The sequence below is a fragment of the Fundulus heteroclitus genome, chromosome 10 (assembly GCF_011125445.2).
Source record: "Fundulus heteroclitus isolate FHET01 chromosome 10, MU-UCD_Fhet_4.1, whole genome shotgun sequence".
In the NCBI taxonomy this organism is placed as follows: Eukaryota; Metazoa; Chordata; class Actinopteri; order Cyprinodontiformes; family Fundulidae; genus Fundulus; species Fundulus heteroclitus.
In genome coordinates this window covers 22,116,943-22,143,960 of record NC_046370.1, presented here as the reverse complement: position 1 = coordinate 22,143,960, position 27,018 = coordinate 22,116,943, and the positions used below count along the sequence as shown (strand labels likewise).

The window sequence follows — 27,018 nt, the reverse complement described above, 5'->3', positions numbered from 1 at the left end:
AACAATCGCCACAAGGCAGAACAGGCGTACGACAACGCCAGAGGGAAGAACAGGCGTACGACAACGCCAGAGGGAAGAACAGGCGTACGACAACGCCAAAGGGAAGGAACGGGCGTACGACAACGCCAAAGGGAAGGAACGGGCGTACTCAACGCCAAAGGGAAGGAACGGGCGTACTTAACGCCAAAGGGAAGGAACGGGCGTACTCAACGCCAAAGGGAAGGAACGGGCGTACTTAACGCCAAAGGGAAGGAACGGGCGTACTAGCGCCAAAGGGAAGGAACGGGCGTACTAGCGCCAAAGGGAAACCCGCCGGGGCGTGAGGAAAACGCCGGGGCTGGGGAAGAGAACGTCGGGATATGAGGGAAGCAGGAACGTCTAAAACACCTAGGAACAAGAACGGAGGGCGTACTACACGCCGGGGAACCGAGAACAAAGGGCGTCCTAACACGCCGGGGAACCGAGAACAAAGGACGTCCTAACACGCCGGGGAACCGAGAACAAAGGGCGTCCTAACACGCCGGGGAACCGAGAACAGAGCGTGTCTAAACACGCCGGGAACACTAAATCTAACGCTAGAAATCTAAACACCAGGGAAACAGGAACAAAGGGCGTTCTAATATGCCAGGAAACAAGAGCGGAGGGCATCCTAAAATGCCAGGAGACAAAGGGCGTTCTAACACGCCAGAAAAACATGAAATCTACAGAGGTCAGAGGGCGTCTTAACACGCCAGGAAACAAAAATACCAGGAACTAAGGGCGTCTAAATTCCGGAGAATGGAGAGCGTCAAACACGCCAGGGGACTAAGAGCTAGGGGGCCAAAACAAAACTAAGAAGCGCTGGGACCTAAAGAGCGCTGGGAAACTACAGATCTAAACCATAAACTAGAAAACCAGGCATGAACTAACCTATAGAACAAAACCTGAAGAACTAGGGTAGGGATAACTAAAGAAAAACCGAAGCAAAAAACTAGAAAATCAAAATAAAACAAAAAAAAAACTAGGAAAAAGATCAAGACATTCAAGAAAAACTATAAAACTAATGCAAAACCAAAACAAAATACTAAGCAGAACTATGAGACTAAGGCTAAACTAGAAATAAAGGCAAAACAAGAAAACTAGAACATGAATAAGTAAACTAATGAGAAAACCAGAGAACTAAGGCTATAAATGAGGAAACAAAGCAAAGCTTGGAAACTAAGGCAAAACCTAGAATCCTAAAACGGAGCAGGAAAAACAAAAGTAAAACAGAGACTAAGAACTCTAAGAAAACAAGAACCCCTAAATAACTCTAAAACCCCAAAAATCCTAAGTAAATCAAAAACTGAAATCGAGCCCAAAAAATAACAGAAGGCACTGGCCTTAAGGGCTCAGGCAAGAACGGCTGCTAAGCAAAAAAGAAAAAGTCTTCGTGGAGGTCGTCCTGGACGAGGCAGGCGGCGGAGCAGCATCGCCCGACTAAACCCTCGAGGAGGGCGGCCCCGACGAGGCAAAGTCAAGCGGCCCGGAGACCGCAGTCGGCGGCTCCGGCCGAACAGGAAAGTCAGAGACGGGCGCCGTGGTGGACGGCCCCGACGAGGCAGGGTCGAGCGGCTCGAAGTCCGCAGTCTGCGGCTCCGGCCAAACAGAGAAATCAGAGGCGGGCGCCGTGGTGGACGGCCCCGACGAGGCAAAGTCAAATGGCTCGAAGTCCGCAGTCTGCGGCTCCGGCCAAACAGAGAAGTCAGAGGCGGGCGCCGTGGTGGACGGCCCCGACGAGGCAGAGTCGAGCGGCTCGAAGTCCGCAATCTGCGGCTCTGGCCGAACAGATCAGTTGGAGGCGGTGCCAAGCTACCGGTCTCGGTGGAAACCGAGGCCAGAGGCGGGTCCTCCTGGACTTCCTCACGAGGCTTGGGTGGAGGCAGGTCCTCCTGGACCTCCTCACGGGACTTGGGCGGAGGCAGGTCCTCCTGGACCTCCTCACGGGACTTGGGCGGAGGCAGGTCCTCCTGGACCTCCTCACAGGACTTGGGCGGAGGCAGGTCCTCCTGGACCTCCTCACGGGACTTGGACAGAGGCAAAGCGGCTCCCTCGGAGACCCCGGGCTGAGGCAAAGCGGCTCCCTCGGAGGCCTCGGGCTGAGGCAAAGCGGCTCCCTCGGAGGCCTCGGGCTGAGGCAAAGCGGCTCCCTCGGAGGCCTCGGGCTGAGGCAAAGCGGCTCCCTCGGAGGCCTCGGGCTGAGGCAAAGCGGCTCCCTCGGAGGCCTCGGGCTGAGGCAAAGCGGCTCCCTCGGAGGCCTCGGGCTGAGGCAAAGCGGCTCCCTCGGAGGCCTCGGGCTGAGGCAAAGCGGCTCCCTCGGAGGCCTCGGGCTGAGGCAAAGCGGCTCCCTCGGAGGCCTCGGGCTGAGGCAAAGCGGCTCCCTCGGAGGCCTCGGGCTGAGGCAAAGCGGCTCCCTCGGAGGCCTCGGGCTGAGGCAAAGCGGCTCCCTCGGAGGCCTCGGGCTGAGGCAAAGCGGCTCCCTCGGAGGCCTCGGGCTGAGGCAAAGCAACTCCCTCGTCGGCCGACGGGTCTGTTTTAGGCGGCACGGAGCTTTCGGCGGCAAGCAGAGCGGAGCTTTCGGGCGGAGACTGAACCAACTCTTCGGTTACTTCGGGCTGTGACGGGCAACAGGCTTTGGCGGGCAGCGGCGCCGGGCAACAGGCTTCGGCGGGCAGCGGCGCCGGGCTACAGGCTTCGGCGGGCAGCGGCGCCGGGCTACAGGCTTCGGAGAGCGGCGCCGGGCTACAGGCTTCGGAGAGCGCCGAGGTTGGAGGCGGATCCTCCTCTTGAACCTTGACGGACCCTCCGCGCCGGTGGTTCTGCTGTCTTCGCCGGGAGGGGACAGATGAGGAATCCGAGGCAATCTCGGGGGTGGCAGCTGGCCAGCAGGGCAGAAGGTCATCTCGGTCTCCGTAGTAGAACTCCCACAGCTGGCTCTCCTTGATGCGTGGGGGTCTGCTAGGTGGAACGATGTGCTTTACTCGAGGGGCCAGCTGTGAGTCATGGAGATGATGACCGAGACGACGAGAGGCTGAGCGGCTTCCTTTCCCGGGCTCTGAAGTAGCCGTTACCACACCCACTTGGACCACCAGGGGAGTAGAGTTGGCCCGGATCGGTGGCGCAGGGTTCCGGGCAGAAGCCATCCTGGCGTACCTTTCCCTCATCTGACGTTGGCACATCTCTAAATATGCGATGATTTCCGGGTCGTCAACTCCTGCAGGTAAGTCCCGCATGGCGCCTGAGTTCACCTTGTGACTGGGCCGTACTGTCAGGATTTTGTTTACCGATGAACTTCAGGACACACACACGGGACTAAAAGTTAGAGAGTCTTTATTGCAAGGTTGATGGGTGGAGGTCTGATGAGGAGCTGGTTGCACCGAAACTGAGTGAAGGTGATGGCAGGAGCTGACGGCCCGGAGACAGAGAGTCCACACTTGCTAGGTGCTGCTCGGCTAGCAGGCCTCATAGCACTCAGGTTAGCAGTTCATTTGGAGACACCAGGGCACAGAGCTGAGCTTCACCAGGGCGGCTAGTCAGGTTAGCAGAACTTGAGAGACACCAGGACACAGAGCTGAGCTTCACCAGGGCGGCTAGTCAGGTTAGCAGAACTTGAGACACCAGGGCACAGAGCTGAGCTTCACCAGGGCGGCTAGTCAGGTTAGCAGAACTTGAGAGACACCAGGGCACAGAGCAGAACCTCTCCAGGAACAAACAGTGAACAAACAGTCTTTAGAGTGACTAACCTTAACAAAAGGAGCAAAACAAAGCTTCCAAGGCAAACCGGGGACTGGCATGGAGAGGTGTGGGATGATGACGGCCCAGTGCTGAACTGAAGGCAGAGGCAGGTTTAAATAGAACACTTCACAGGTGAAAACAGGGTCTGGCTAATTGACTGGTAAATGATAACAGGTGTGACTGACTGCTGAGGAGGTGAAGTGAAAAATGACAGAAAATAACTGATGACAGAAAACTAACAATAAATAAAGTCAAACCTAACCCAAAAGAGATGAAAAAATGAAAATAACAGAAAAACAAAGCCAAAGCAAAACTCAACCATGACAAATAAGTGCCGTTTTAGTATAAAAAAAGAGCATTGTTTTGATACTTGTGCTTTAAACACAGCTTTCTTTGTTGATTCTGTCGGATTAACCAAATGCAAGATGAAAATGTCTTTAGTTGTTTTTTTTTGTTCCAGATGGGTGTAATAAACCTCCTCTGTCGGTAGAGCAAGGATGTTTTGTTATTTCTAAAGGAAAGGCTAAATCAGGCCGAGTCACATTCAACAATGCTTTCACTTTCATCTCTGATAAAATTAAACTTGTTTTGATCCATAATGGAATTATGCCAGGATAAAAAAGACGCAGTGTATTTCCTATTCAAAAAGATGGATAGTATTTTGTGTCCAAAGCAGTTTATGTCTATAAGATGTTTTTTTTTTTTTATGGTTTCTTAAAACCAGTAGGAGCTTTTGTTTTTCTTCAAAAGGCAGAACCGCAGTAGAAAATGGTGTAAGGGCCTCTGACTGAGAAAATTACATGAGTGGGCTTCAGCATTTCACGGCCATTAAAGATAAGATTTAAAGGGGGAAAAAAATAACATTGGCTTCATCCTTAAGAGTGCTGCCCTGAGTAGATTAATCCCTGAGTGGATTCAGTTTAATTTTAGATGGGCTCAATTCAACATTTGACCGTTTTAACCTCACCTTTTTCTTTCTATGTTCTCCCCCTCCCTCTTTCTCTTTAATGCAGATCGCCGAGACATCAAACTCTTTCCTGAATCGCATGCTGAACAGAGACACCATCACAAGAATAACATATAAAAGTAAGTGCCTGTGCAGTCATCGAAATGTCAGAAAATCTCCAAGGATTCGTTTCACACAAATCATTCACCAAGCTGTGCAGCCCAATGTCATTTGAAGCAACAGTTTTTTTTGTTTTGTTTTTTTTAATTTTCAACTAGGGCTTACCGAGATGACACGTGTTGCTAAGATAACAAGATGATTAACCCCCCAATAAAACCAATGCAAGGGGTTTTACAGTTGATGACTAAGTAAATATGCGGAAAAAATCAGAGAGCTTCTACCCCTGGTTTAGATGTTTTAGATACTCTAACAAAAGAAGCTATTTGAACCACATGCCATAATTCCAGTCAACCTTGTGGGGAAGATCAAGACAAACATCACCCCACATGTGCAACTAGAACCAGAGGCATTATTTGAAAAAGCCAAAGTAAAAGTTGAACAGGTTTCAATTGTTCACAAATCACCAAGGAATTTCAGCAGTTGTGTATCCTGCCTTTGTTTATGACCTGTATCCCAAATCTACATCCATTTTACTGAGGTGTCATGTAACTAGTTTAAGCGATACAAGTAGAATATGGCAAGTGGTTCCAGAATATAGCCGTTAGATAGCATCCACAGCAACCAATCAGATTGGAAAAGCCAATCAGGGATGTGGATAGATTAGTACCGATTCAGGTTCTGAAGACAATCATAGCCCCCCCCATCTTTGTTGACTTTACCTTTATAATCCACAACAGCATCAGTCCTTTGCCCAAATATGGTTATTTTTGCCTAAGAAAAGCAAGGCGGTACTCTTACCACTAATACTTTCCCTCTGTGTTATATTAAGGTTCTGCTTCGAATCCTTGCAGAGGTGTTTGGATACTCTGGCTTTCTTCCACAGTACTAAAATGTGCATACTAGGCTAATTAGTCTCTAAATGCCTGTAGCTCTGAGTATACATGAGCATGGTTATTTGCCCTGCGTGTTTCTATGTGGCCCTATGATAGACTGGCAACTTCACCTTTAAATACGTCCCACCGCACTGACAGCTGAACTTTGTTATTTACCTAACAGAAATAATTATTTTATGCAAAAAAAAAAAAAAATCATCTGAAACTAGCATGTTCTAAATTCACTGTATTTTTAATCTAATAATTTGAATTAGAACGGTGATTGCTGAGAACAATTTTTTTTTTTTTTTTTTACAAACTAAGCACCCACTTTACCTATCAGTGCACTGGTATTTTTTGGGAAGCTCAAATTTCTGTTTAGCAAAGCAACTCCTTGCTCACAATGGCAAAAATGTGGCCAGCAGGCTTGAAAATGTTCACTCCGGGACCAGAGCACTGTACTTTAGAATCTGTGAAAAGTCTTTTAGGCAAGTTCATTCTTCCTAGTGCGCTATCATTGACCTGGGTTCACCTTATTTGACATGCTTTAAAACATATATGTATTGTTTTAGTATGGAAATCAATACTTCTAATCCATGCAGATACTGGCTAACTTCCAAAAATGGCTGGTAGTAAACATGCAGATTAAAAAATTATCCAAAATTAAAGACTAAACCCCGTTTTATCCTTAGTTTCAGTTGGATTAGGGTTAGAGTATGAACCTTGTTTTTTGCACTTGTGCATAGTTGGGCTGCAACAGATGAGGACTATTTCTAAAACATTGCCTGAAATTGTCTAAAACTTCTTTGTATACAGAAGCATTAACAGTTCCAAACCAAGGAGCAAAGTCCAGCTCCTAAAAAAACAGAAGCCCACGCCATAATCCACTCTGACCAAACTTCTGCACACCCTGCCTCTGCTGACCCCACTCTGTGATTTTACTCAGCCACCACTTCATGGCTGAGTTCCTATCGTCCCCTTCTACCTTGTTATAACACCCCCAACATCTGGCTGCGTAATTTTTAGTTGTACTGAAATTTCAAGCTGTACTTATTGTTACACACGGCATCCTATCACAGAACAACCCATTCTGTCACATATTCTTATAGAAGCAGTCTGAATGACTTGGTGCTTGACTTTTTACACTTGTGACGATAGGAAAGGTTTTTCAATTGATTGAATCAATCAATTGATTGGACGAGTAAGCGAGTACTTTTGGAAATGTTGCAGCATATTCACAGTCTTGTATTTCTCTATGATGTTCTGCAAATATAGCATTAAAATCATTTGGTGCTATTTATTCAGTTACTTTACTGTAAGAGATTTCTTTATTCAGATACTCAGTTGTAGAGTCACCAAGTCGGAGGCACTTGTTTCAGTGCAGAACAAAATGTAAAGTTTTCTTGCACCTGTGATTAGACAGTCATTGCACTGCTGTTCAGGATCTTTTAGAGAACCATTATGTTGTTGGAAGATTAGGACATTGAGATACCTGCAGGGAGAAAAATACTGATAGCTGGAGGGGGCTTTTGGTACGGTAGAAGTCGACAGCTGCTCTCCAGAGATCTCACTCCATCCCACTGCAGAGATTGCCTGAAGCTAACTTTAAAAAAAAAAAAAAGACAAATAATTGGATTAATGGGTGGGAGGTGAGTGGCAGATAACATGCGCTGACCCCTTGTGGTTTGGAGGTGTCCCAGAGGTATTTGGGCGCAGCTAGGGTGTTGTGTTGTGAGGCGGGATTATTTGTGTCCAACGAGAGGCACTGGAGAGGATTCTGACAGCTGTCCAAAAACTCAGTCTGATACACCACCTCGTACACGCTGACTCAGAGACACGCACACACCTCCACCCACGCATGCTTCTGAGTCTTGCAGCCAATGTTTCTCTCATCCAAAAGCATCATAATGCACATATGTGTACGCATACAAACAAAATGACGCATTCACACCGTGCAGGATTAAGAGATCAGAATTAAGATCCATAGCAAAAAAATAAATAAATAAAATGTCCTGCTTGTATTACACTGAATATGTTGGAGTCCTTGATTTTTCTTTTTGACTTAACTCCCACAGTAGGGTTTAGAACAGTCTAACACATCAGATGTATTATCAAGTGTACTTAAGGAATTAGTGAAAGTCTATTAAAAGTAAAAGTAAACCACAAGGCCCTTGCCTTTTTTTCTGTAAATCTAAGCACATGTGCATATTAAATTTCCACATAGTGCTCGGTGTATTGTCATTTAACCAATGTTTATTCTTAAGAAAGGCAGCCATTAAGGCTATTTGGAAAACAAGGCCTCAGTTTGCCAGATGTTTCAAAGATTGAACTCTGATGTCTTTGAGAATGGTCATATGGCCTGATGAGGCCTGATTTACCTTGCTCCAGAAGAGAGGGGACATTAGAAGAATGAAGTTATTAAAGCCCACCACCAGGGTCCAACTGTGTCGGGGGATGATCAAAGTTCCTAGTATAAAAAAAATAAATAAATTTGTGTGACATTTTTTTGAAGACAGTATAAAAGGCAACATGTTAAAAGGCAAAGCTTACTTCTGCTTTCTATGACCAAATACCTTAAAAAAATATATTTAACATGTTTAACCCAACAATTTGGCTTTTGTGTGTTCCTCAAGTTCCCGTTGAGCTGTTATAAATTTTGTCAAAGATCTTCCCATAACAAACAGGATGATATCCATTGCAAATTATTATAATTGAGATAATTATTAAAGCTACCATAGTACTTGTATTTGTATGTCTGAAAAAAAAAAAAGTTTTGTTATAAAACCCATAAACTGGCCAATTTACTTATGCATTGGTTGTCCAAGCCTATATTTGTCTTATTTTAAATTGACTTGTTTGTGATGAATCAACTTTGTTACACAGAACTTTCTACTCTCCCTTTTTTAATTTATTTAAGGTTCATATTAGGGTTAGAATCTCTGGTTTGTGTCTCTTCTACTGGTATTCTAAGAATAATCTTAAATAACCTTAAATAAGGTCTTTCGATTTTGACACGTTGCTCATTGTTGCGCTTACAGACAGTCATAGGCTTAGGTTCCATGATAACTTGTTCCTTTATCTTGTAGACACCAGAACTTATTTTCCTATGTAACTAATTACAGAGGTTTGTACAGTATATTAAATATCCCAGAGCACTGTAGTTGAGGTTGGTCTGTCACCTTAACGTCGTCCCTGCTTGTCGCTTCCCCTAGTGCACTGCTAATGACGCGACACACACACACACTTGGCCAGTTTCTTTTTAACTTAATTTCCTTTTTTTCACATATGTATTAAGAAACCCTTAGGGAGCAATTTAACCACAATACACACCCCCAGCTGGTAGCTTTTGAACTATTTATGATAGTTACTGGACTCTAAACCGAAGCCAACCCGTGTCAAGTTGTTTAGGGAGGCAGCTTTTATAGTCTGTGTAAGGGAAGAGTATTTCCCCTGCACATAATAAAGGATCTTCAAACCTACTCCCCTAGACTACTGTGATCTTTAGAGACTAGTGCTAAGCTCTCTCAGACTTCCACCATGTGTAGTCTCACACAGCTTTTACAGACATGCTTGTAAACAATTATTCTGAACCATTTCTTAGCCTCCAAAATTACGAAAATTTGCTCTGGCCGTCCTCTTTTGTGACTGGTTGGAAACACCATTTCGTAAAAGCTAGCGCCCCCTGTCAGTGGTTAGACGCCTCTGTGTCCCTGAAGAAGCAGCCACACACTGAATAATTTGTTTGTAGGAAATGACTCTCGAAACAGGAAACTCTACTTTAATTCTTTTAATCTAAACAAGCCAGATAAATGGTTTACAGATATTCAGCTCAGGCTTAGCCATCCATTGTCCATATCTACGTATGCCACATCTATGACATCCACAATGCCTTTGAATGATCTGTTATTTTCCCATTAACTGCTTTCAGCAGCTCCAACAACGTGTAGCCTCGTTTAATATCTAACAACAGTAATGTCAAGTGAAATTCACTCTGGCTGAAAGTAGTTGAGAGACAGAATCTTGCATTATCACCCCTTTCAAAAAGGGGCAAATTGCTTAGCCCACAGCTGCACCCGTATCAGCTTTTTATCCAGAAAGGGACGTCAGGGAACCAAGAACAGAGAAGTTAGAGGCGCGACTATGAGGGCAGCAACTGAACTAAAACCTGAACCAACACCAACAGGGTTTGAGCTAATAGCTACAAGTCGTCTCCTACAACTGCAGCATTCTTAAAACACAAATCGATTAAAATCAGAGGTTCCACGGCATCAACTGTGACAGAAATATCCCAGTTTGACTTAGTATTAATAAGTTAATTGTAAAAGTTCCACTTTTGTCACACCGATCCAATTTTTTTTTCCAAAAGTCTTGGTGATTATTACGGCATCAAAGGTGTTGTATCAGGATATTTTGTATGAAATCTGAAAAGGGCCAATATCTTCTTCTTGGTCAGCCATTGTTTTGGTCTCGGAACTCTGATAATGCAATCTCTTTCTTATCATTGAATCATAAACATTGACTTTAACTGGGCCTGCAGTACTTTCGATGTTGTTCGGAGTTATTTTGTGAACTTCTGGGTGGGCCCTTAATGATCTTTTGGTAGGCCAACCATTCACAGGAAGCTTCCTCAGTGTTCCATGTTTTCTCCAGTAGACAATAGCTGTCACTAGTTATGTTTACATGCACAAGATTCTTTGATCGGACTGAAATGTGCTTGGAATAAAAAAGAAAAAAATATTTTTAAATGCATCATTTGTATGGGCACAAAATCAATTAATGTGGTCATGATGAACGTTGACATGCTACAGGTTTAGTGACACAAACCGTTTGTCTCTCTGCATTACAGGATGAGAAACCTATGACACACGCATGCGCAGTCAGGGCAGTTTGCCATAATTTGAATGAAACAATCAGAACACTGTTTAGATGGATGCTGATGGCCGATGATTAATGATGAACATAAACCACCCGTCTCATTTTGAATACCATTTCATTCCGATTGAGTTTAATCCGATCACAATATTCCAATTGGTGTTTACATGTTACATTTTTATTCCGATCTCCCCTTCATTCCTACTACTTATATCCGAGTAAACATAGCTACTGACGTTTAAAGGAGTCTCAAAGCCAAATCATTGTTTTTGTAACCCTTTTTAGACTGATATATATAGCTGACATTGTTTATCAAGTGTTCATGTTTGAATTTCTTTAAACATGAATTTCGGGCCATTGTGTTGCTTCTTGATCTCTTTTAGCCTATGACATGTTGCCAGACAGGTTACACGCATCTTTTATTCTATAGTAATCAGTAATAAATGAAACCTACTAGTGAATCGACAGAATTTACCTAATTACCTATAATACATGAATTAAAAAGGGTGGCCATAATATTTTCACATAGAGCTAGGTGAAAATATAACCAGCGTTTTACACTTAACAAAAATAATATATAATTTGAAAACAGGTTTTGATATTTGGTTAAATTATCTTTGTCTGAAAACAAAACGAGGTTGAGGATCTGAAAGATTTAAGTGTGGAAATAAAAAAAAAGCTAAAGCAAGAAATCTGTAAGGGGGAAATTTCTGGTTTATAGTCCCATTTATTATAGATTGGATTGTAAAATCCAGCTCTTTCCACTTGAGGCAGCTTGCGAAAGTCAAGCCTATTCTTTCCAATCAGCATTTTGAAACAGTAATCCATGCCTTTGTAACCACTCGGCTAGATTACTGTAATGCACTCTATATTGTTGCTTATTGTTTTGTGATTGATCATCTGTATGTTATGATTACGTACAGCACTTTGGTCCTGTGGGTCTTTAAAGTGCTTTAGAAATGAAATTGGTATGGTATGGTACAGAAATAAGTGATGTCACACTTGCATTAGCAGTAATAGTAGTCACAAACAACAACACTCAGGCCAGTCAAACATTTTTGTTTGAATCTTTAGTTTTTGTGCTGTAATTCTGTCACACCACGGAAAATATCCTACCACCAGAATCTCACAGCACCCAGACTTAATTTAGTTTAATTAGTGCTCAAGTTTCCGCCGTCCACTACAGTGGCCCTTTCACAGTAGGCTGTCCATTTGTCATCTGAGGCTTCAGAAGATGACAAGTTACTGGGAGCAATCTAGTGGAGTGTGAACACAGCGCGAGAGATGGACAGAGTCTTAGTCTGTCCAATTAGCATTGTGACAGTGAAGACAGTTTGGATAAAACGGGTTTTGAAGTGCAACACCAACAGCCTGCCACTCACCCAACTGTAGATGTTATGTGAAAGAGGCGAGGAAAAAATTAGTTCTGAAACATGAGCCGAGAGCACGATGAGCAGTGAGGAGGGAGGGAGTAGTCAGTAAACCCGCACAGGATGTCATGCTCAGGTCTCAGTGACAAGACTGGGTGTGATGAAAGAGTCAACCCGCAGTGCATGTTGTGAAGGGTTCAAACCGACTGCAACACTTGTCAACATGTCAGTGTCCAGGGCCATAAATATTTTACATTACTACATTATTACCAGCCAAGAGAGTGTAGCTGGGGTTGTTTTCACATGGTGAGTCACTCTGTGTGAAAGTGTGCATCGCCGTTTTGAGATGTGGACCATGTACTCACAGTATATTTAAATTTGTTTGTGCTTCTAACTCGCTCTGATTTAACCTAGCTGACTCTGGGTGTGTGGTGTACATTTGATAGAATAGGATCATCAATCACAATCCTAAATTTTGATCCAATTAAAATGTGAACTGGCATGATTTAAATGATATAGCTACAGTTGAACCAGTGAGGAAAGCAGCTAAATAGCCACGGCAGCCATCTTGATGTCTCAATTATGACGCTGATAAGCTGTCATTTAACATTACCATGAAATCAAATGTTCCATCAAAACTGATCTATCAAACTGTTTATTTCATAAAACCGATTACAACAGGCATATTCTGGGGCATGTGACCCAGTCAATTCTGCAATTTCTTTATTCTCCTTTAAATATTTTTTTTTTCATCAAATCAATAACTTTGGGTTGATTGTAAAAGTTGATTTTCATCCAAGTTCCAAAATGCATTGTATTAAATGGGAAAACACAATCGACACAAAGGCACATTAATGGGATGTGGCAAGAAAGATGAGCTGTGTGAGCAACATAATAAATAATTCAATAGTTTATTGTTAATAACAGTGGAGGATATTCACAGGTCTAAGGTTTCACCAGACCAGAAGTTGTGTTTTTTATGTGAGATGTTCCTGTTGCAGGAAAGAAAACACTGATGTTGCTCCCTGTCAGCGCTCTCATATCAATCAAAGTTTTCAAAGATCCCTGTGAAATCTAGAATTATCATCTGTCCATCCGTCCGTCCGTCCACCCATCCATCCATCCCTCGCAGAGTTGCTTGGGCAGGTGCCTTTCTCCAGCTGTCATCAAGTTGCCGTTCCATAACAGAGCAACACAGAGACAAATGAGATAGACAGTGTAAACAACCTTGCACACGTACCTCATGCTTAAGGGCAATTTAGAGATGCCAATTAACCGTTCTAACCTCTCCAGCATCCCCAGTCTATGTATTTTAGGTTTCAAAGTAGGGATCAAATCCTGCCCAGACTGTGAAACAGGATGCTCAGAAGAAAGCAGCGAATGGCTTGCCAGTCCCTGTATCCTCAGAGCTTATATTATACATTGAGTTTATACATTAAGTCTTTTCTGTCTCTCTGTCAACGTTTTTTTTTTTTTTTTTTTTTTTTTTTACTACCAGCAAACCAAAATGTTCTCACACCATTGATTTAAAAGTAGCCGAAGCCTTGTCTTTCGAATGCAGCAAATGCCTGTCCTGATTTTCTCAGCTAACTCTTGTATGAACGGATACAACTGGTGGCTCTGAGCGGGTCTTCGAGGTGGTTTGTACGGCTACACCCTGCCTTGAAACCCTGAACTAGATGAAGAAAGTGAGGAACACATCTGGACTGATGGAAAATACGTATTCATGCGACATGAAAATTCCAAGTCGTAACACACAACCACAGCACCGTGTTTACAGATGAAACTGTGTCTGTTTTGTCATTTTTTTTTGTCCCCTATTTCTCCCTCTGCAGACGATGCCTATCTTCTGACTGGTCTGAACATAGAGGAGATTTACCCAGAAACTAATAGTTTCATCACCTACGATGGATCAATGACAATCCCTCCATGCTTTGAGACAGCAACATGGATCATGATGAACAAGCCAGTGTACCTCACACGCATGCAGGTGAGCCTCAGCTTGCAATCCAGGCTGTGAAATATCTCAGCCGAGTAAGAAGCGCATGTAATTCCTCCGCCTAATGCTTTAGACATGCCCTTCCTGGAAAGTAACGTAAGTAAGTTCTTCTGTAAACTTCTCACTCTCACTTCTCTTTCTCTGTCTTTGCACTTAGATGCACTCCTTGCGGCTGCTGAGCCAGAACCAGCCATCTCAGATCTTTCTGAGCATGAGCGATAACGTTCGCCCTGTCCAGCCGCTGAACAACCGATGCATCCGCACAAACATCAACTTCAGCATGCAGGGCAAGGACTGCCCCAACAACAGGGCTCAGAAACTCCAGTACCGGGGTACCACCTACACTTTTACTGGCTGTTGTTGTTACTTTTGAAGAGAATGTGTGTCTTGATAAGATGTGTTGGCTAGTTATGTTTACAGACTACTTATTCTAACACCAAACGAAGTATCAAAACCTGTAAATCACACTTTAATTTACTTTTGGCAAAATCAGTGATGGTTGGTGGCTGAAGTGACATATGAGCTCAAAACCAATACACAATAGAAACCCGATATTAACGTGCAGTGTACAAAAAGGCCATCGAATTCAGAGCTTTACAGACATTTCCCTATAATTTGGAAAAATTGCTTTTGAACTGTATAACATGGGTCAAATGTTTTGTGCATCGTTAAAAAAGCAGCTCACATGGTTTGCTACTATTTTGCCACATTCCTTTTAACAGAAGGGATGTAACCAAGTCAGGTTTGCGGGGCGGTTTGCTCGCAAACCCCTTTTCTGTGCTGCTCACAATTTTTTATTGAGATGAGGGCTTTATTTTGCCCTCTCCAAAATACTGAATTTGTTGTCCTTAAGCAGCTTTGTAACTAATTTGGCAGCAAGCTTAACATTATTATCTATATTGAAGATCCTATGTGTCCAAGATTAAAACTTCCTTGCTAGTGTCTTGAAAAACTAGCAAGGAAGTATTTGTTCAACTTTAATGTTGCAAGCTTCCCCTTGTACATCAAAACATAACTAGTGTGATTATGACCTAACACTTTAAGTTTTAGTTTCACTAGACCAGTGAATGTCAACTGGAGGCCCATATATATATATATATATATATATATATATATATATATATATATATATGTATATATATATATATATATATATATATATATATATATATGTATATATACATAGTTCAGATTGGTAAAATGATCAGACAGCATAACATTTCAATTCAATTCAATTCAATTTTATTTATATAGCGCCAAATCATGAAACATGTCATCTCAAGGCACTTTACAAAGTCAAGTTCAATCATATTATACAGATTGGGTCAGATTATACAGATTGGTCAAAAATGTCCTATATAAGGAAACCAGTTGATTGCATCAAAGTCCCGACAAGCAGCAGTCACTCCTGGGGAACCGTAGAGCCACAGGGAGAGTCGTCTGCATTGTACATGGCTTTGCTGCAATCCCTCATACTGAGCAAGCATGAAGCGACAGTGGGAAGAAAAACCACCCATTAACGGGAAGGAAAAACCTCCGGCAGAACCGGGCTCAGTATGAACGGTCATCTGCCTCGACCGACTGGGGTTACAGAAGACAGAACAGAGACACAACAAGAGAGACAAACAAGCACAGAAGCACACATTGATCTAGTAATCTGTTCTACATTAGATGGTAGTAGCGGGTGAGCCGTCTTCTCTGGATGATGTCACAGTTAACAGAACGCCAGACCAGGTGTACCTACTATGAAGAAAAAGAGAGAGAGCAAAAAGTTAAAAGCTGAAATGACGACAGTCATTTCAATGTAATACAATGCAAAACTGGAGAACAGTAGACTGAAGAACAGTAGAAATCAGTAGAGTGAGAAAATTAGACCCTGATGTCCTCCAGCAGCCTAGGCCTATCACAGCACAACTATAGAGATAGCTCAGGGTATGAGCCACTCTAACTATAAGCTTTGTCAAAAAGGAAAGTTTTAACATTAGTCTTAAAAATAGATAGGGTGTCTGCCTCACGGACCAAAACTGGGAGTTGGTTCCACAGGAGAGGAGCCTGATAGCTAAAGGATCTGCCTCCCATTCTACTTTTAGAGACTCTAGGAACCACCAGCAGACCTGCAGTCTGAGAGCGAAGTGCTCTGTTAGGAACATACGGGGTAATCAGAGCTCTGATATATGGTGGAGCTTGATTATTAAGGGCTTTATACGTTAGAAGGAGAATTTTAAATTCTATTCTTGATTTAACAGGAAGCCAATGAAGGGAAGCTAAAATTGGAGAAATATGATCCCTCTTGTTGATTTTCATCAGAACTCTTGCCGCAGCATTTTGAATCAGCTGAAGACTTCGAACTGCATTTTGTGGACTTCCTGATAGTAAAGAATTACAATAGTCCAGCCTTGAAGTAACAAATGCATGGACTAGTTTTTCAGCATCACTCCTGGACAGAATGTTTCTAATTTTGGCGATATTCCGGAGGTGAAAAAAGGAAACTCTGGAAACCTGTTTAATATGGGATTTAAATGACATGTCTTGGTCGAAAACAACACCAAGATTTTTAACTTTATTACCAGAGGCCAAGTTAATGCCATCCAGATTAAGGGATTGATTAAGAACTTTATTTTTTGAAGACTCTGGCCCAAAGATTACAACTTCTGTCTTGTCAGAATTTAAATACAGGAAATTTCAAGTCATCCAGCTTTTGATGTCATCAAGACATGACTGCAGTCGAAGTAACTGATTGGAATCATCAGGATTTATGGATAAATATAGCTGAGTGTCATCAGCATAACAGTGGAAATTAATCCCATGCTGTCTGATAATTTTGCCAATCGGAAGCATATATATAGTAAATAGAATTGGTCCAAGGACTGAACCCTGTGGTACTCCACAAGTGACCCTAGAGTTTGAGGAAGATTTATTATTAACATGAACAAACTGGAATCTGTCCGACAGATAAGATTTAAACCAGCCTAATGCTTTTCCCTTAATCCCTACAGTATGCTCAAGTCTTTGTAGGAGAATATTGTGATCAACTGTATCAAATGCAGCACTGAGATCTAACAGGACAAGTATAGACACAAGTCCATTATCTGAGGCCATGAGAATATCATTAGTGACCTTCACCAGAGCTGTTTCAGTGCTATGATGAGCTCTGAAGCCTGACTGAAACTCCTCAAGTAGGTCATTACTTTGTAAATGTTCACATAGTTGATTAGCAACTACTTTCTCAAGAATTTTAGATAAGAAAAGAAGATTAGATATAGGTCTGTAATTTACTAAGTCATCTTGATCAAGAGATGGTTTCTTAAGTAAAGGTTTAATAACAGCTACTTTAAAAGCCTGTGGTACATATCCATTTACCAAGGATACATTAATCATGTCTAAAATAGGACCACTGATCAGAGGGAATACCTCCTTAAACAACTTGGTTGGGATTGGGTCTAACATACAGGTAGAAGGTTTAGATGAAGCTAAAATTTTAGATAGCTCAGAAAGCTCTACTGCTTTTAAACAGTTCAGACACTGCACAGGTTCTAAGGACTCCTCCAATGCTGCCTCACTTACTGAGGATGAGGTAATCATGTTTGGGAGGATGCCAATTATTTTATTTTTAATGGAATCAATTTTATTTATGAAGAATCCCATAAAATCATTACTGCTAAGAGCTAAGGGAATGGATGGATCAACAGAGCTGTGGCTCTGAGTAAGTTTGGCAACTGTACTGAAGAGAAATCTAGGATTATTCTTATTCTCCTCAATTAATGATGAAAAATATGCTGCTCTAGCTCTGCGAAGGGTCTTGTTATACAACAATAGACTGTTCTTCCAGATTAGGTAGGATTCCTCTTGGTGTGTAGAGCGCCATTTTCTCTCCAATTTCCTAACATTGTGCTTCAAGGAACGCAGCTCTGAATTAAACCAAGGAGCCAGCTTCCTGTGAATAATCACCTTCTTTTTCAAGGGAGCTACATTGTCTAATGCAGAACGCAATGACGAAGTCATACCGTTTACAAAGACATCTATTTGTGAATTGGAAGAAACAACATTGCTGCTATCTGCAGGGCATTTCTGCAATACGGAGGATATTAAAAAGGGGACAGACTCTTTAAGTTTTGATACAGCATTATCCGATAAAGATCTACTATAATGGAACCCTCTTTTGGGGGTGGAGAACTCAGTTAGATTAAACTCAAATGTTATTAAAAAATGATCAGATAGGACAGGGTTGTGAGGAAATACTGTTAATAATTCACAATCAATGCCATATGTCAGCATATGGTTTTTTAACGATGCAAATTAGACATCTGATTACCATTTATTTCCACTGTTATGCTGATGACACTCAGCTATATTTATCCATAAAGCATGACACATCAAATCAATTACTTCAACTACAGGCATGTCTTGATGACATCAAAACCTGAATGACTTTAAATTTCCTGCTTTTAAATACTGATAAGACAAAAGTTGTCATTTTTGGACCAGTGTCCTCAAAAAATAAACTTCTTAATCATTTAATCTGGATGGCATTAAATTGGTCACTGGAAATAAAGTAAAAAAACTTGTTATTTTTGACCAGGACATGTCATTTAAATCCCATATTAGACAAGTTTCCATTGTTTCTTTTTTTCACCTCTGGAATATTCCCAAAATTAGAAATATTCTGTCTAGGAGTGATGCTGGAAAACCAATCCATGCACGTATTCCTTCAAGACTGGATTATTGTAATTCTTTACTATCAGGAAGTCCACAAAATGCAGTTCAAAGCCTCCAGCTGATCCAAAATGCGACAGCAAGAGTTTTGATGAAAATGAACTAGAGGGATCACATTTCTCCTATTTTAGCTTCCCTTGATTGGCTTCCTGTTAAATCAAGAATATCATTTAAAATTCTCATTTTCACATATAAAGCCCTTAATAATCAAGCTAAATCATAAATTAGACATCTGATTACCACGTATGGTCCTAACAGAGCACTTCACTGCAGGTATACTGGTGGTTCCTAGAGTCTCTAAAACTAGAATGGGAGGCAGATCCTTTAGTTATCAGGCTCCTCTCCTGTGGGACCAACTCCCAGTTTTGGTCTGTCAGGCAGACACCGTGTCTACTTTTAACACTAGGCTTAAAACTTTCCTTTTTGATAAAGCTCATAGTTAGAGAGGCTTAAGTTACCCTGAGCTATGTTTTAAGTTAATGCTGCCTTAGGCTTAGGCTGCTGGAGGCTTTCAGGGTCTATTTTTCCTACTCTGCCGAGTTCTCCTACTGTTCTCCAATGTACATTATCCATCCATCCATTTTCCAAACTGCTTATCCCTCATGGGGTCGCGGGGGTTGCTGGTGCCTATCTCCAGCGTTCACTGGGCGAGAGGCGGGGTACACCCTGGACAGGTCGCCAGTCATTTATTATTAAAGTCCTCTTTTCAGATGAAAGTAGCATTTGCATTTAATTTGAAAGTCAATGTGCCAGAGTCTGGAGGAAGAGTGGAGGGGCACAGAATCAATGCGGCTTAAAGTCCAGTGAGAAGTTTGCTCAGATAGTGATGATTTGGGGTGCCATGTCATCTGCTGGTGTTGGTCCACTGGGTTTTGCTATCCACAGTTGGCACAGCTATCTACCAGGACATTCTAGAGCACTTCTTGCTTCCTTTTGCTAGCTTAAGGGAGAAGCTGGTATCATTGTCCAGCAGGACTTGGTACCACCAAAAGCTGCATCAAGGGCCATGGTGTTAATGTGCTTGATTGGCCGGCAAACTGGCCAGACCTGAACCCCACAAAGAATCTATGGAGTATTGTCAAGATGAGAGACACCAGACCCAACAATGCAGATCAAAGCAACCTGGGTTTCCATCATACCTCAACAGAAGCACAGACTGATCACCTCCATGCTATACTACATTGCTGTAGTAATTCATGCAAAATGAGGCCCAGCCAAATATACAGTGCCTAGAAAGATCCTTTTATATGGACCTGACATAATATAAAAAATTATGAGACAATTAATTTTGGGTTTTCATTATCTGTAAGCCATAATCATCTAAGTTATAAGAAAGGCTTTTAATAGTTTAGTATGTGTGATGAATCTGTGTAATATATGACTGTAACTTTCTGAAACCAGGGCCCAAAATATTTAATTGTTTCACAACATTCAAATGTTTTTAGATGTACCTGTAGATCCATGAGTGTGAATCCAATTAATTTGGATGATGTAAGTTAATCAGAAGCTCACAAAGCCATGACAAAATTATTGCCACTTGCAGGTTTATAAAGTTAGCGTAATCTTAACGTATTTAAACTTTTGGTAATTAAGAAGGTCTGGAAATTGTGTCTCTTTCATTATTGTGACAATTAGCAAATAGATACTGTATGTATTAGTCGGATTAAAAAAAATATTTTATTAATGTTAGACAATGAGGAAACAGTGATTATGTTTTTTTTTTTCATACAATTTATACAAATATTAGATTTCAACTCAAAGATGGAAGCGTGTGTGTTTAGATGTTATACAGAATTTTACTATACTATATCTCATTGTCAGTCAGCTCATAAAACTGCACTGACAGGCCCAGGAGAGAACTTACATGGTCTGCTGATAGATCTGAACAGCCCCTCACATTCTGCACTTAGAAAAAAATAGAAAAATATGTATCATAGCTGGAAAGAATTGGAAAATCCAGGAGCCCTTTTGATCACGATACCATTCAATGCAGCTTTTTGAATCTGGCATTTTGTGCTTCGTGTTTTTTTGAATATATTCAGAAGTTTAGCAAAGTTTAGAAGCTAAACACACATAAACAAAGTATTGAGCAATATCCCTCTATGTAACTTGTATGGATCTGACAAAGATACCGAAGATGTCCATGTTGTCTTTGGTTGTTGGTAGTTTTTAACTCTATTTACAAAATTTCAGGTGAATAATGACATATGAATCATCGCTCAAAGTAGTCTAAGAGGGGAAACTTTCAACCTCCCTATTTACATCTCCTCACAACTTGCTATCCAGGTTTCTGGTTACTTTGTTCCTTTGTCACTTTGCACATGTACAGTTTTGCCCTCTGTGTCCCCATACTTTCATAGCTACAATAAGGAGCCACCTGCCATTTTGTCCTCAGACAATGTCAATCAGTCAAATTTTTTTTTTTAAATCGGCTATCATCCTGCCATAGTTTGTGCAACTTCTTGCCGCATGAGAACTAGATAAATGAACATGAGCATGTTTTTATTGACAACTAGTTTATTGTGACACGCACGAGTAACTCATGAGCAATGTCCAATAATAATACAGTTGATGTGCAACAGTACGGCAACGCTTTAGCGTCAATAGACAAAATAGATGACCAAATATTCTACAGTTTGCGTCTAGATATATGAAGGACAACTAAAGTGTTCACAAACCACATTACAATCACAAACTTCATTGCATTTTGTAGCTAGAACAACGTGCTACAGCAACTCAGAGTTGTGCATAACTCTCAGTTGCCACAATTATAGCCATAAGGCCCTGTACCCACAGTATCAGCATTTCATTATGCTGCCACCACCATCTTTCACCACGGGGTTGGTGTGTTCAGTACTACTATTGGGCTGCACACAGCATTTTACTTCTAGCCCATTTATGTTCCTCTTACCAGAGAACCTACATCCACAAGTTTGCTGTGTCCCCTACATCATGGGTCTTCAACCCTGAGCATCCATTATTTGATTCAGGTGTGGTGGAGCAGAGACATCTAAAACATGCAGGACAGCGGGTCCTGAGGACAAAGGTTGAAGAACCCTCCCCTACACGACTTGTGGCAATCTCTAAATAGGACGTCTCGTGGCTTTCTCGGGCAATGACTTTGTTCAGCCATTTGTTTATAAATCAATGGAGTATATAACTAATAGTTGGCCTATTCAATAGATTCTCCCAACTGAGCTGTGGATCTCTGCAGCTCCCCCAGAGTACTTTCTCTGCTTCTGTGATCAATACTATCCTTGCAGGGCCTGTCAGTGTAGGCAGACAGCCATCTTTTGGTGGGTTTACATTTGTAATATTCTCTTTCTATCTTCAGAAGATGGACTGAAGACTTTTCTGAGATTTTTAAAGCTTGGGCTGTGGTTCTATATCCCAACCCTGCTCAAAACTTCTTTCATAACTTTCTCCCTGACCTATTTGTTGTGTTGCATTTTTTTTCTTCTGGTGCTGTTTGTTCACCAATGCTCTCTTATAAAACTTGGAGGCTTTCAAAAGAACAGAGGTTTTCATATAAGGATTTAATTACCCACTGCTCTATAGTTACAATTTTTTATTTACTTCTGGAGGCCATTGGTTGAACTGTTTTTTTTTCTCTAAAAGTATCAGGTAAAGGGGGCCAAATACAACTGTGCACAACACTGGCCAGATTTTTTTGTGGTTTACTTCCACTTGTCAGTTATGCACTATTTTATTAGTCTATCACATGTAATTTTCATACATTGATGTTTGGGGTTACGGAATGACCAAATGGGGAAAAAAAGACGAGCGGATACACAAGGGAGGAAGGGACATAAAGCTGATGCTGCTAATTGAACCATTGTTGTTTATATTGTGTTGAAATTATAGGTTGCACGTTTTCTAAAGAGCAGTGTTTTTTTAAAAGCAGCAGATATTTAGATGATTTAGTTCTTAAAAACATCAGACTCTCCGCCGCTTCCTGTGAATGGGTAAACTAGTTCAGGTTGCAATTTCCCAGTCATTGTTTCAGGCCAAATATGAAGTTGCTGAATTTCACCCCTGAAGTATAAAATGAGTTTACGGTGAACGGTAGCCTCTGTGCCTTCTGTTCACTGTACCGTGGCTCACCCAAAGCATGACCATTTCTCTCTGTGTCTTTTTCTCTCATTCTTCCTCTGTTCTGCACTGTTCACTCCACTTCCCCTAAAAGCCAAGCCTCTCTTAAAAAAAAAATACAGTAAAAAATCAGTTATGTGAGGGAGACTTCAAAGTGTGCACCCTTCATGGCTCTGATTGTCTAACAAACGCACACTCTGGACACCATTATGTGGGCAACACAAGTAAAGGATGGCTGTTAAGTTGATTGTTTGGGAATTACATGTCTCGCTAATTTGGGGAAACTGTCCCTTTTGGTGAGTCATGTAAGGCGGGGGACCCACTTCTCCTCTCTGACCAGATACATAAATAATTGTACCAACTTAACAACTAGATAATAAATAATAAATCCACACCTGGATAAGCATGAAAAAAGAAAACAGGAGTTTGGGGGAAAATATTTGCTCCGCCAGACTTTATTTTCTATCCTAATGTCTAAAAGTTATCTTTTGTGCTTCCCTTCCTTTCTTTTGTCCTTAAGTTCTTCCTTTCTTTTATTACTAACATCCCTTTGTCTAATTTAATACTGATTTCTCCTTCCTTCCTTCCTTCCTTCCTTCCATCATTCCTCCATTCCCTCCCTCCCTCCGTCCTTCCTTTGCTTAATCCTTGTCTTTCATTCCCTATATCTGTTCTTCAAATCTTGTATCCTACCTATTCATTTTGTAGTTTCTTCTATCCATCCATCCATCCATCCATCCATCCATCCATCCATCCATCCATCCATTTTCTAACACGTCTATCCCTTGTGGGGTCATGAGAGGTGCTGGTGCCTGTCTCCAGCTGTCAATGGGGGAGAGGCGGGGTAAACCCTGGACAAGTCTAGGTTCTTCTATGCACTACCTTAATTATTTTCTTGTATTCTTCTTTCCTTCGTACTCAGTCCAACTTTCCTTATTTGTGCTCTTCTATTTCTCTGTTCTTCCGTCTTGTATCTCACCTCTTTTTTTTGGTCCTTTCTTCTGTCCTACTCCCAATTCTATTTTTCTAAGTTTCTCATTCATTTTCTTCCTTGCTTTCTTGTGTTCTTCCTTTTGTTTGCCGTTTCTGTTCTTTTCCATTTTTTTGTTCTAATGTATCTCTGTTTGACAATCTAAGTAAAGACACCGTTCAAAAGAACAATGCGCTTTGATCAAATATTTTAACTGGAGGGGAAAACACACGAAAAAAGTGCTGCCTCATTAAATGATCTAAAACGTTTTAAAATGGAAAACTAAACCAGAAAGACAGAGAAAGAAACTGTAAAACTGTCATTTGTATGGATCAAAGAAGAGGCAAAATGGCAAAGACGAAGCCAATGATCAGCTCCAGAGTGATCAAAGACGCTCTACTGTTACCCGAGGGTATCAAAATATTTAAAATGCACACACTGTATGTCAGGAAGTAGCCTCTAAAACATCCTATTATTAAATAAATATGTGCTGTGGTTAGATTTTACCAAATAACACACCGACTTCATGAAGAGAAACTGAGAAACTAAATTCCCACCATGGTGGGCTGTAAAGCATGGTGGGTCAAGTATCATGCTATGGGAATGTTTATCATGCTATTGCGTTGAGCCTGTTTGCATCAAAATACTTGAAAAGGTCATGTTGCCTCACACTGAAGCTGAAATAAATTTGAAAGGGGTGTTTCAACAATATTACCACCCCGAACAACCATTAAGGGAGCAGGATCGTGGTTCCAGGCAAGCAAGAATACAGATTATTAAACCAACGGAAAACTTGTGGGGTAACACCAAACACTCTGATCCTTAAAGAAACAAAGAAGTGCAGAATGCTGCCAAATCATTCTGGGTTGGACTACCTGTTCTTGTGATGCAGATGTGAAGCTGGTATCAGTATCAGTGGTTATACAACTAATACTGGTTAACTTATTCACAGCTAGCTTGAATATTAAAGCATTTTTCTTTTTATATGGTATATTTTGAGTTTGTGAAGAGAAATTCAGACACTAGAATTTTTTTTGAATAGCTTGACATTACTTTTTTGTCTCTTGCTTTCTAGCACAGAAAAGGCTGTGGATAAATCTCCCTTCGTCGTACGATTTAGCGTAGATAGAAGATATAGTTAGGATTTTGAGCTTTACTCTCTTTTTGCAAGATACTACTGTTCTTTCAAAGTAGCATAGTATTACTTTTAATAAACTAACAGATGGTGAGTCAGTATCAGCAAATGCCTATGTTTTAATGGCTCGCATCTGTATTGGGAACGAGAAAAATTATCGGGATATCCCTAGTGTTACCGCAAACCTAAGTCAGACATGATGACATAACAGTGGATGCTGACACCACTTTACAGACTATATGTAGGAAATGAGAGAACGGTTTAAATTTAGGTGCATTTTTAGCACCTGATTATTTAGCAAAATTCCAATAAATTATTCCCCCAAATGAACATGACAGTTTCCTTTTTCGTAAGCATACAGTGTTTTCCTCACCTCTTGTGCTCCCGACACTTCTGTTTTAATTTTTTCTTTCTTCTTTTTTTTTTTTTTTACAAAGGCTGGCACTTGGTAAAATAATGGCAGCAGTCCACTCCTTAACTCCACCTCCAGTCCACCAATCTCCACACCCCATTTCCATTCAATCCCTTCATTGGAGCAACATCCCTCTAAAGCAGAGTGTTATTATGACTAAAGATGAAATACGGTTGCGGGGTGGAGGGAAGCTGAATAATGTCGGAGAACAGCTGAGCCGTGGAGCGTAGCGATTACTTTTACATCAGCTTTTTTTTATTCTTTATATACAAATCATTATTCTTGCTGCTCTCTTTCTCCTCTCTTGCAGTGAATGAGTGGCTGCTAAAATAGTGGCGCCCTCCACCCCCTGGATGAGCGAGGACAAGAAACGAATGTCAGAGATGGAGAGGCGAACGAGGCAAACAGGAGGAATAACAGAATGTGGAATCGGTCTAAAGGCTTCATCTCATCTGAGAATCTTTCATGACATTGTATAAAGAGAGAAACACTGGTACATCTTTTTTGAACAAGCGGACTTGCAAAGAGACTCTTCTTTTCATACATTGAGAACTGTTTTAACACTCAATCTAACACATCCTTACAGGCCCTTTCCCCCCACTGTATGACTACATCTATATGAACATTTTGATACGGATGATTTTTTTTCTTTTCTTTATTGGGGGGCTGGGGATCCAAAAAAAGACTCTTAGTTGTTAAGAAAAAATAAATAAAACTGAAATTATTCAATAGCCTCCAAGCCAACAGGACAACCTCGAGGCTTTAAAGCCTTTGTATATAAAAAGATGCTGCCATCAGTGGTACTATCCAAGAACAAACCCAGCGTCAACAAACAAGACCCCATTGGTCAACACTAAACAGTTAACAGGTCTCACACGAACATTTCATCTCAGTCACCCAACAGGGCATGTAATCTGCAGAAAGCAACGAAGACAACCCAGCCTTACTTTGTCATGTTCCAAAACTGACCCATGCTACAGGAAACGGGCACGCCCATGGCGGCCCCGAGTGTCTTGGCCTCGTTTGTACATATTATTACTATTATCAATACTGAAGAAAAACGATGATGTAAAGAAAAAGTGATGAATCACAAAACAAAAAGATATATAAAGAGGATATGAAAAAAAAATACTTACGTTAAGAATTTTAAACAGCTTGGCACACTTTGGATTCTCGAGCGGTTCTCAGTGTGAGCTGATGCCTTTTTTTTCTGTTTTCTTGTTTACAATGGTCATACACTGTGTTTGAGTAATGTTATCAGCCCAATAAATGTGTCTAAAAAGTCCACTTTGGAGAATGCTTCAATCTGTAACAATCTATGTCCTTATATCTGTTCCTGTCTTTGTACTGTTCTACACTCATGTGAAAAATATTAGGACAAATCCCCATTAAATATTCCGTTCTTTATCAGGAAAAGTTCACACATCTATGTCTAATCTCATTTTTTATATCTCTCCCTGTACAAAAACAACAAAAATAATCTGATTAAATTCATTAAACAGAAGATATTGGCAAAAATGTGTTTTCTAGTTGAGTAAACAGTTCGGACTCCTCCCTCCCCCGCCCAACAACTGGTGTTTCTCCGCTCTGCAGAAAGAACTATTAACCACACTTATTCACCCGTTTCCATTTCTTGGTTCTCAGCCAGTTGATTTAATGGTATGTTTTGGGTCTTTTGAGGGGCCCAGTACTGTTCCAGATTTATTTATTTTTTTGCAGCTAGTCTGTCATGCTCTTTAGGAACTTCTGATGGATTCAGGTCTC

The 27,018-nt window shown here is 41.3% G+C and overlaps 1 protein-coding gene across 1 annotated transcript in view; it reads left to right on the top strand.

Annotated features, from left to right (window-relative positions):
- Nucleotides 1-26,670, top strand: part of ca10a (carbonic anhydrase Xa) — a 365,114-nt gene extending 338,444 nt beyond the window's left edge. Inside the window, exons 6-9 of the mRNA XM_036142346.1 lie at nucleotides 4,767-4,839; nucleotides 13,769-13,923; nucleotides 14,090-14,264; nucleotides 25,565-26,670. Of these exons, the coding sequence (XP_035998239.1) occupies nucleotides 4,767-4,839; nucleotides 13,769-13,923; nucleotides 14,090-14,264; nucleotides 25,565-25,587 (426 nt within the window). The 3' untranslated portion in view covers nucleotides 25,588-26,670. The remainder of the gene's footprint in view (nucleotides 1-4,766; nucleotides 4,840-13,768; nucleotides 13,924-14,089; nucleotides 14,265-25,564) is intronic.
- The last annotated feature ends 348 nt before the right edge of the window (nucleotides 26,671-27,018 follow it).